Raw genomic sequence first — 12,051 nt, 5'->3', positions numbered from 1 at the left:
CCTATGGGATTATTTTACCGCCCTCACCTTGCCCAGGACAGGTCATATTTCTAAACTATATCATCAAGCAAGCAGAAGACTAATCAGAGATGGTGTCAGGTCAGCAGGTTTATGTGAGTTACACAATTTGCTGGCTCAGACTTTTCGCAAATCCACAACTATGGCCCTGTGGTGTGATCCCATAAAACAAAGCCATTACATGGGCAAATTTGCCTTGAGTCACATTTTAAGTATGCATAGCCACAAGCCATGTGGTATAAGTGTCTGTGTTTTGGTACATTGGGAAAGATGTTGCTCTTTATGTAAATGCAAACCAGTTCATGTACCCAAAGAGCACTCTCATTGTTAGAATCGGCATTCTGTCTCATCAACATGGAATCAGGCATGAAGAAAACCTAATCCAGTAGAAAGGTTTAAATATAGGTGCCTTTTAGTGGTATAACAATACACTCCAATCATGACTTGATTCGATTCGATTCAATTCGATTCATAATACTGACTTCAAGATTTGGTTCAGTTCGATTTTCAAAATTAAAAAAAAATCTTGACTGAAAAGACTCTTTTTTAAAAAATTTTGAACAATGCAAAACAATGTGCATTTTTGTCTGTATAAAACAAAATAAATCAAAAATCGCTACGAACAGAGGTATTATAAACAAAATATACTACACATTCACCATATATTAAAAATAAAGAAATACATTTATAAATTCTCCAAAAATTTAATAATCAGAAACTTTGGTTATAAAATTTTTGGAGAATTTATAAATGTATTTCTTTATTTTTAATATATGGTGAATGTGTAGTATATTTTGTTTATAATACCTCTATTATAGAGGTATTATATAATAAATATATAATATTTATTATATATATATATATAAAAATATATATGGTTAAAAAGAACTTTTCATTAGCTTTCAGCCCCGTGCCTCTTCTATCTACTGTGCCGAGAAGATAGAAGAGGCACGGGGCTGAAAGCTAATGAAAAGTTCTTTTTAACCATTATAACCATAACTATATAGTGTACAATGTTTGTTGGTCATTGTGATCCAGAGATATCAGGCTATTGGTCACTTCACAAGTGCAGTTGATTCTCGGTTATGGCAGAGGCACTACACAAAAGAACACGATCATGTGACCAGCGTGCTTTCTATATATTTGAACTCTTAAGGGTTGCTCAGACAGGGATCTCTGGTGTTCAAACAGTGCAGTTGCATTAAACGAATAATTAATAGAATGCTGATATTGTACATTTCCACTAGGCACGTCGTCACATTTTATCGTTACACCCCTAGTGCCTTTGCATCAGGAAACCTTCTGAGGAGCTACAGAGCTGTGTAATTATAATTATAATTGTAATTATTAATTCATTATTCTTGTTACAGGACAAGTTCCTGTTTTGTGTTTTCATGGCACTACAGGAACTGTGACTTTTATGGAAAATAAACAAAAGTCGTGAAAATTGTGCAAAGGTTCAATTATTTCAGCACACGACAAACATGAAAGGAAAGTTGTGAATGTGCAAGTGGTACGTTCTAATATTAAACAAGCTTTAGAATTCAATAAGATGATATCAGCTTTTATTACTTATAAATTAATAATTAATAAATAAATACATTTTTATTAATCACTCATGAGGGATTTAAGGTGTTACGGTGGCAACATCGTAAGAATATAATATGTGAGAAGGTAAAAAATCTATATAAATCTATCTGTAGTAGTGTGAATATGCTAAAAATACAAAAGGAACGGTAGCAGCATAATGTGTTGGAGCAATAAATAGGTATATCAGAAAATGTACAAAAACACAAGTACTAGTGCGGTGTATCGGAGGATTGTTCACCACATGAAATTGTAACGTGTGATTATATGAGGCAGGACGCTAGTGCGTAAAAGCAATGTGATATTTATTAGGGGTAATCCACGAGTCATCATCATGGTCCGTAGCGTGGATCAAGGAACAGGCAGATAACATTAAACAGGGAAAATCCATTATCATAAATGAGGGAAACCGGCGAGTGTCAAAGCCAGGAAATACTATACGCAGAACTAGAGCTAGAGAACTGAGCAAGATAGAAAGGTATGGGAAGACTTCGCAACTAGACAATGACTCAACAGGGTATAAATAGCCAAACTAATCAAAGGCTGAACTGAAAACAGGTGCATACTTTAGTGAACAGACCAATGACCGGACAAGTGGCGGAGCCAGGATCTCAATCAAATATAAGCATGACAAAAGAAAGACAAAGCACATGGCAATGCGAATAAAACCTGAAATCAATGCTCGTCGGGCTCTGAACCGCAATTCGTTTTGTAACTGGATTATATAGAAGGACAGTAATGTCAGTGAAAACTAAAAAAGGACTAGTGTAGTATACTTGTCAGATGCATGCAGATGCTTGCATTGCTGACAAAGGAGATTCCAAAGAATAACACCATGAGATAATCGTATGAATGTAACACTATACATGCAAAAACCATCAAAACTACAAAAAAATGTGTCCTTCAGTAGATCAAGTGACAATGAAGTGTTCAAAGTTCTGCCGCAGGACCCTCTCACACTCCTCGCCTCAGTCTCTCTCTCTCTCTCTCTCTCTCTCTCTCTCTCTCTCTCTCTTGCTCGCTCCTCTTACTTCATGATTGGGTTGAGCTGTGCAAACACACCCTCCATCTCTACGTGTTAATAGTGTTTACACCCCCGTCTTTCAGTTTGCCTCAGAATTCCAGCCATCATCTAAGGCTGCTGACGCATGCTCGCTCCCGGTTCTTGCAGTTCTCACTTCCCCTGTCACGCTCATTGCTTCCCTCACTCCCCCCCCACTCCCCCCGTTCTTGTGGCTCAGTGAAGGAGATGCTATATCCGGATTCCTGTGCACTGCAACACAGTTGCCATGTTAGCACTCACATCCTAGGCCTGGTCTGACCCAAATAGGAGTGCTGTGCAATATACATGGGTAGTGGGAGGTGAAACGGAGCATAGAGGTTAAAAAAATGAACAAGTAGGATGTGGGAGTGGGGGGAAGTGAGAAACAGAGGAGGGTAAAAATAGCCCTGACTGATGGCAGCAGTGCAGCAGGACTGCACTTAAGGAGCAGTTATTGCCGACCGTTAACAGCTAACAAGACTGAGGCTGGGTTTCCCTAACGAGGAAGAGGGGTCGAGAGGTTACAGACTGTCTGATTTCGAGCAGCTAGACACACACAAACACAACCAGACCCACTCTGAACTGAAAAGTAGCTGCGCACATGTAGAAATCCACACAGCACAGTGCCAAGGCTCAGAATGTCAGTGCAGGGCTGTAATTGGGAAGTGTGGGCTCTGTTTTTGTGCCAGAGAAACAACAGAAGTCAAGCAAACACACTGAGTAGGTCATGTAAAGTAGAACACATCTGTCAGGCTAGTACCCAGTGGCTTAGACTGAAAGTCCTAGCCTTTGATTGCACCACAACAAAGCAACATACACTTTTTCGAAAGCAGATGATTATTTATGTTCCATTCTGTTCGGTATCTACAGTGTAATCTGCTTATCACTGATGTACAGCAGGCCCATAGAGCTGCCGTCAGGGCTTCTGTACGAGCCTGTGTGGGAGAGTAATTTGCTGACTAACTCCTTGTAAAAGACAACGATCAATCCATATGTAGTAATCCATTATACTGCAGAGGAGGAAGCTGTGGAGGACTGACACAAAAAACCTTACAATCCTAATTCCCTTTTCAGCAGCCAGGTACCCTCACTAAGCACTCGTGATTTTTCTTGAGCTGATAAACGTCGTAAAGTTGGCCTGGCGGAACAAGATGTGAGAGGGATAAATAAATAAGTGATGGTAGAACCGGTACCCAGAAGAGAGATGAGCGAGAGAGAGAGAGAGAGAGAGAGAGAGTGCTAGGGCCAGCGTGAATAAGACATGAATGACAAAGAACCTGGAATAATCTCAGAGGCGGGTTTTAGAAAAGGCTGCTTAGAGGCTGTAAGGCTGAATAAAACATATGGTCTGAGGTAGGAAAGCACACTAATGCTCAAGCTCCTGTGATGCAGTGTCATGAGTTGATGACGCATAGAAACACACTAGCCAACCCACGTCCTGTGGAATACTCATCCATTATTCTTACACGGTGGGTTTTTGTTGTTTTAGACAGATGTTGACAGTGATATATAACATTATGCTGCTACCGTAATATGAACATGTGTAGTTTGTCAGATGTGCAATGTGAGAAGGAAGAAAAAAAATCTGTCAAACTAGCAGCATTTATTTATTTAATCAAAAGAACAAACCAAGGGAAAAGGAAATGAAAGAAAAGATTTCTGCTCAGGGCAGCGAGTGTGACTCGCTCGATTTCCACCCAGTGAAAGGCATTAGAGCTGAACCATGTTTACTCAGGTTCCCTTTCTCTTTCTCACCTCCATTTTGCTTTTCTTCCCCTGCTCCTTCACTGTCCCTTCATCCGCCAGTCACGTTTAGTGCATTAGCAAGCAGTCTGGGGTGACGCATTACTGCGTGACACATCACACTCTTTCTGCATTTATTTCAAGAAAACCATGGCCCTGTAGTGCCACATTCATCCGACAGCTCTTTCCTCATTCTGTCTTCTTCTCCCTCCCACTGAGCTCATCTAGCAAACTCTCAGTCTTCCCAAACTGTCTGAGAAATCAAACTTCCTGCACCTTAGCTAGGTTTTACCTTCTCCCATAGGACTGCACTTAGAAACGCACAATCTGTCCAAAATAAAAATTAATCTGTTGTAAACATACCTATTCCTTCCTGACAGGGGTGACACAGTTGTCTCTAGAATGACATTTCCAGATTTGACTATAGCTTCTTAGAAGCAGAATTAACTTACTTACTTAAAATTATCTTTAACTAAAGAACCATGACTACTTTGGGGACTGGCTGCTTAATTTTATTTACATTATGTGGCCAAAAAGTATGTGGACACCAGACTGTCACACGTATATGTATGTCTTCCCTGAACTCTTGCCACAAAATTGGAAGCACACAGTTGTATAGAATGTCTTTGTATGCTGTAGAATTACAATTTCTCTTCACTGAGACTAAGAGGCCCAGACCTGTTCCAGCTCTACAATGCCTCCATGAAGACATGGTTTGCCAAGTTCGGAGTGGAAGAACTCAAGTGTCCTGCACAGATCCCTGATCTCAACCCCACTGAACACCTTTGGGATGAACTGGAATGCCGACTGTTCCCCAGGCCTCCTCACACAACGTCAGTGCCCGACCTCACTAATGCTCTTGTAGTTAAATGAGCACAAAATCCCAATAGCCACACTCCAAAATCTAGTGGAAAGTCTTCCAAGAAGAGTGGAAGTTATTAAACGTATTAAGCAGTTATTCAACAGAAAACGGGGATTACATCTGGAATGGGATGTTCAACAAGCACATATGGGTGATGTTCAGGTGTGCACAACTAGAAAGCTAGCAGAAAAGCATGATATAACAAGCAGGTGGGCTGGGGTCTTGTGAGTCAGCATTTTGCAAATTTTCAGCCATGAGAGAGACTCCAAGACAGAGGTCTTTGTGTTTTCCTCGTCCTCAGCAATATAACAAGCTGCATTTATTTATCTTAACTTCGAGAGAGAGAAGAGAGAGAGAGAGAGAAAAGGAGAGACTGGTGATGGAATGACGATTTATAGCTGCTATAATATAAGTGACAACAGGGACTAACTTGTCTCATGGATGTTCCACCAAGTTAAATTAAAAGTAACTCTAAACAATTGAAATGCATTTGCCATTCATTAATAAAAGAAAATGTAATAGTTGGCAGATCACTGTGGAATAAGAGCAATCAAACACTTCAGGATGTGCGGTTAACAGAAAACAATCCACTTCAGAGTGGTAACAGAAATTCTGCTTCGTGCCAAGCCACATCACACCACTCCTTTCTGTTTTCCTCTAACAGCATGCCTTGTCCTGTTTTCTTTCTTACTTATTCTTCTCCTGAGGCTGAGAGGACAAGGAACCCCTCTCCTGTGTCTGTAGAATGCAAATGGAAACAGTGTTTGTTTTTTTTGGCTTGTTTTTAGAGTCTTTGGATATCACAGTAGGGCTGCAGATAGATTTTTCAGATAGTCTTCTTGTCTGAAGTGCTGGGTACATGCGCACATGTGGATTTCCTCTGTATATTAACATGGTTTCTTATTGCTGGCATGTACTTTTTGCATAATTTTTTTCTGCATGTTTTTTTGGTTGTTGTTGTTGTTTTTGTTGTAGTTTTTTTTTTTTAGATTGGTGAAAAACAACACCTTTAATTGCCACCTGATTTCTTCCTCCTGCTCTCTGGCCATTTTAAGTCCATTAGTGCTAACATAAACTCAAAGAAATTGTGAATTTTTGCAAAATTGCTGAGGCTGACACTTGCAATACTGCACTACAAAATACTACACAGCATGACAAATAACATATCAAATAAGAGCTTCATGCTTGAATGCCCTTTTAAGCTGATCTAGCGTCCACTTAACTGGTCAGAGTGGGGCTAAATTATATAGTGTTGGCATCAAGTGGCTGAAAACTAATGGCCATGTAATGCTGGTAGAGCTAGAACAGGCTTTTTTGTTGTTGTTGTTATTGTTGTTGTCAGTAGCCTGCAGTGAATGTGTACATTTCTCACATTTCTTGGTCTCAGAAGTTGTGGGAAGTCTGGCTCTGATCCATCACTGTCACCAGACCCCTAGTGTTCTAAGTGGTGGCAGTGAACACTCAATATTTCAGCATTGATTGGTTTTTTAAAAATAAATAAATAAATAAATAAGGGAATCCTCTTCACTTCTGCATCCCACAAAAAGAAAAGTTGTATTTATAGAATCCGGCCTAACACAAGCTGGGGAATATCTGATAATGTTGCACATTATAGTTGCTGGCAACAGCATTATTGTGGCAAAAAGATATAGTCGAGGTCTTCGTTGGCCAAGATTAGCATGCAGGAGAGAAAATCAGCACACGCAAAAAAAAAAAAAACTTTCACCTTCCTGAGAAAGTTGCAGTCAAGTATCTGTATCTGAGAGAATTAAATTGGAAGAACTTTTCAGCAGTTACTACTTGAGTTTCTGCAGGCAGAAGGACAATGCGTAGACGGAGGTTGAAGCGAGGACAAGGAGAGGTGGACGGGTTGAAAGAATGTCACTCGCCCGACATGCAGGTTAAAGTGAGAAAAGGCAAGTGTGAGAAATGAGCAGTGCATGAGAAAGGGGAGGATGCAATGAGTGCAATAGGGCAGATGAGAGATGAGGATGCTACAGAGGTGGTAGAGGCACAGACGGAGACAGTGATGAAGTGGAGGGAGGAAGAATAATAGATGAGGACAATAAAAGTGCATTAGTGTGGTGCTGTGTGTGTGTGTGGGGGGGGGGTAGAAGTTGTCGACTTTAGAGAGCTGTATCATGTTACACAGGTGACAAGGATTGCCACTGCCTAATGATATGGGACAACAAAAGCAGGAACCCTGGAACCAAGTACCATGTTTGGGCCACAGTGTATTTCTTTCATTCGTCTTCAGAAAGCACTTTTTCAGGGTTTGGGTGAATCCTGGGAAAATAGGGTGAGAGGAAGGAAGCTGAATGGAATGCCGGTCAATCACTGTGCACCACAAATACGCAATCACACACCTAGGAGCAGTTTAGCATTGCAAGTCCACCTACCAGCATGTTTTTGGGAGAAAACCCCATATAGACGGGGAGAATATGTAAAACTCCACACCGAGCTCTTGATTGAATCACTGGACAGACCCTGGAGCTGTGAGGGGCAACGCTGCACTACTGCACCACCCAAGGACAAACTGAAGAGAGGGCTAGTCTTCCATATAGTGTCCCACAATCCTTCCTACACACACCCTCTCTCTCTCTCTGTGTGGGCTGTTGCTTCTAACGGATCTCGTCTGCGAGAATATAAACTACCTGTCACGCAGCCTCTTTCTGTTGAATTCATATCAGAAAGGAAAACAAAGGAGGGCTGAGGTCAGAGAGATCATTTTTAAATTATTCATAAGCAACTCTTCCCCTGCCGCAGTTTTCAACCGCGGTTGGCCGGTATGAATTGTACACTGCCATCAAGGGCATCTGTCACACTTTCAGAGATAGGAAAGACAATATAGAAGAGCGAGAACAAATCTTTGAAATGTCATTGATTTATTGTATCACTGAGTGTATGTATTTTCATTTGCTCACTTCATCTGTCTGGAGAAATGTGTGTTTTTATATTAAAGCATTTACTGTCATGAGGGGCATAAATGTTTCATCTTTAGAATTATCCCTTGGCTGATGCTTTAGCTGCTTTTTAAATTAAATTTTCTTTGCATAATTGATATGGACCATTTTGTGTGCACTCTGTAGTCTTTTAGTGCTGAGTAATTTGGGGCAAAGCCTTTTGATTTGTCTTTCACTAAGGCCTACATGAGCTGATATCGTCCTCTATCTTTGTTTCCCTTGTCCTCTGTCTGTATCGTTCAATTCTTCAGAAACAGTTAGCTGCACTGGGCGTGGTCGATGCCTGGGACCAGAAAGTAGCCGATTTCTCAGGTCTTGGGAAGGGGAAGCTTCATCTCCGGGATTTTCTTCATTGGACATCACTGGAACTGGTGCCTGATTCAGGCATTAAGGATGGCGTAGAGGAGGAACAGCATGTGGAGAAACCCAAACTTTTCTATGCAGATCATTCCTTCATTATTATGGTGAAGGATAACAGCACTGGAGCTCTGCTGATGTTGGGTGCACTGGATCTGGCAGAAGGGGCTGCACTGCATGATGAGCTATAGAGGACGGATAACGTATGGATAGTGTTTTAGAACATCTCTTCAGTTTTTACTGACTCAATTAAATAGCCCATCAAAGACTTTGACAATCCAAGCCATTTGTCCAGTGACATTGTACGTACATTTTTTTTAAAATGCATATTGAATGTGATGAGTGGGTAATTATAAGTCCAGTTTTACAGTACTGTAAGTGGGGGAGAAAAACAGAGAAGACATGATTTAAAGATCGGCAGAAGCTCGTATTATTTCTAACACCTATCGAGCTCCATTAAACGTGCAAAGAAGAGCTAATGGAAGGTGTAAAACGATTTATTAGAGCTTAGAAAATCTAGGCGAACAATTTCACCCAGGCTGAACCTGGAACTCATTCCATTATTATAACAAACGGGCTCACCATGAGCGCACACCAGGCATTCACACACTGATGGCCCCCCTGAGCGATTAATCCTTTCACACTTGTGAAATATTCAGTGGATTGTTCTATGATCTCTCTGTGATAGTGTGTCACTTTTACTTATATTCATATTGGCATCCTGACACATCTCCTCCTTCTCTCATTTTAACACTAAGAGATTGAAAGACACGCTCAAAAAGGCAACGTTATCATTTCTACTAAAAACAATACCTAACACCGGTAGTCCCAAAGTTGGAAAGCTTATCCAAATCCAAGCCAAAGGGTGCATTTACTTTCTCACCACATACCACTCGCTAACTAAATGATCTGACAGTTGCACTGAACTCTGAGATGGGATGGGCCTCTCTCTCTCTCTCTCTCTCTCTCTCTCTCTCTCTCTCTCAAGTTGTTACCAAATAGATTGGGAGCTCCGGGGGGTCAGGCTCTAAGCTGGCATGCCGTTTACCACTCCAGGAGCAGTCCCCTGGTAGAAAGATTGCTCAACCAGGCTGTTATTGATGGGATCAGCTTAATACTAATGACGCTAATGACTCGAGACCACTGTCAACACCACAGGCAGACGATAAACCTTTAATCTTTTAATGCCTCCTCGGATCAATGGAGGCTGTGCCCTTCTGACACCGTTGTCCGTTTAGAGTGGTTAGGAGTTACATTTAAAATGCTGTTTGCGCGGGTGTGTGTGTGTGTTTATGTAATGTGTTATAATGTGTTTTTTAATCTTATACTTAAATGTGCTGTGTTGCATATAAAGAAGACGTTACTAAACTATTGGTATTACTGTATTGTTAATATTCAGTATGGCAATGGTATTATTTCAATTAATATCAGAACAAAGTGGCTTACAAGATAGTAAATGATGGGGATTTTTTAAAATAGATAAATGTGTTATCCAGAATCATGAAATGTAGTTTTGGTAACGTGTAGATATAAAAGTATTAAAAAGTGTGTCCTTAAATTAACCTTTAAATTGTTTCAGAGACAGCTAGGCTGGTGTCAAATGGCAGGCTGTAATGCTAAATCTGGCGAAATCTAATTTTAAAAAAAAATCATGAATTAGAAGGGCCGTTAGGACTCTATCACCCTTAAAATTATCCATCAGTAAGCTTTAAGGTTTTTTTTTAACATTTTTTTTTCAATTACTTCCAGACACATCAGTGCCTTTGTCTGGAAGCACACATGCTTTGAAATGACATTATTATTTCTGAAGGCAAGAAGTGTTTGTTACTTTTAGATAATTCTTTCTCTCTCGGTGTTCTGAAAGCATGAATGTGTTGTACATTTGTCCACGTCTAGCAGAACTATCAAGGATTCAGCCTGGAGGTAAGCCTGTTCTTCTCAGCAAGCTACAGCATCCCTGAGATAGCTGTCTATCCTGCAGTGGTTCGCTAAACTAAACACATTCAGTCTTTTTGCATATTGAACATTACCCGGTTTGCCTTTATTAGGCTGTGACTAATAATTTGGATCTAGTTAGCTATGATAAGCATACAGAATATGGACAATGTATGCACACAAGGTATAGGAGCAGAGGGCTCCTGGGTGCAGGTGTGTGTGTGTGTGTGTGCGTGTGGGGAAATGAGGCGAAACACATTCAGGGGCTTATTCGGAGAGCCTGTGGCTGTTCAGTGAGCGCGCATCAGTTCTGCTCATTTCTGCATTAGCACCCTCGCTGACTCACCTTCCCATTCTATCCAAATCACACTGAGCCCTTCGCCCCCTCCCGCTACACACACACACATACACAGATACACCTACAATCAGATCAAGCCTCTTCCGCCTACTACTGCACTGACTGTTGTTATTCGGTTGTATTCTAGTGTTTTCGTTGTAAAGCCAGTAATAATTATCTTCTTAAACAGAGCATATTACTCACCCACATAACCAACCAACTCTCACCTTCAGCAACAACTAGTGGTATCTACCATTTAGCTTATTTAACAATAATTATCATATACAAATATAACTTGCAATGAAATTGGACAATTCCATGCAGATGTCCACATTACTATTGTAGTAGACATGATTCATGTCAGTACGTTATGTAAGTAATAAAATTTGAGTGCTGTTATAAGAAAATAATAGACTATGTGGTGGTAACAGGTCGAATATGGTATAAAAGTGTTTTTATTCTTTTTATACCACAGCAGTTTGCCAACGATTCCAATTTTTTATTTATACATTTTATACATTTGAATATTTAATGGTGTGTCTGCGATACAAGCTTAGACTTGTTCACTTAAACCATAGTAGCTACAGTCCTTACAGAAAGCTTTACATACCAGTGTTTATATTTTGATATGATTTACTTTGTTAAATAACACTTGTTTATTGTAGCCTTGCAATAAATATTGTAAGCATCCGCCATACATGTCCCTGTGAGTTAATATAGTAAAGTGTTAGACCTCGTTAATATAAACTTGTGATTTTTTTGTGCAGACAGCACTATTGTTAGAGTGGTGCTGTTTTAGAGAACTAATCGACACCTTCTGACCAATCAGATTCAAGAATTCAACAGTGCACTGGTAAGTAATAGTAAAACTATGACACATTCTATGGTAAGCAGGGTTTGCTAAAAAAAAAAAAAAAAAAAAAAAATGTGGTTAAAGGGTTGAATGCTACAAATCATGGATGGATAGACTTTAAAAAAAAAAAAAACATTTCATTAAATCATTTATTGTATACCATCCAAGAATACAAGCATTCTACAGCCATATTTTGACATTTTGACATTTCAGCCTGTCATTTTAACCACTACTCTCTCCTCAGCTTTTAAAAGCCAGAGTGCAAGTGGTAGAATTGTAGTAGACAGCTGACCCTTGAGAATATTCTCTCCAGCTCTTCTTCACATTTTTAGTGTGAGTACCACTGCAGTGGCA

At 40.1% G+C, this 12,051-nt stretch overlaps 1 protein-coding gene across 1 annotated transcript in view; it reads left to right on the top strand.

Moving 5' to 3' along the window:
- serpinh2 (serine (or cysteine) peptidase inhibitor, clade H, member 2) overlaps positions 1-9,940 on the top strand; it is a 29,384-nt gene extending 19,444 nt beyond the window's left edge. Inside the window, exon 5 of the mRNA XM_017471118.3 lies at positions 8,467-9,940. Coding sequence (XP_017326607.2) covers positions 8,467-8,763 — 297 coding nt within the window. The 3' untranslated portion in view covers positions 8,764-9,940. The remainder of the gene's footprint in view (positions 1-8,466) is intronic.
- The last annotated feature ends 2,111 nt before the right edge of the window (positions 9,941-12,051 follow it).

The sequence above is a fragment of the Ictalurus punctatus genome, chromosome 7 (genome assembly GCF_001660625.3).
Source record: "Ictalurus punctatus breed USDA103 chromosome 7, Coco_2.0, whole genome shotgun sequence".
Lineage (NCBI taxonomy): Eukaryota > Metazoa > Chordata > Actinopteri > Siluriformes > Ictaluridae > Ictalurus > Ictalurus punctatus.
This window is presented reverse-complemented; position numbering and strand designations above follow the sequence as displayed.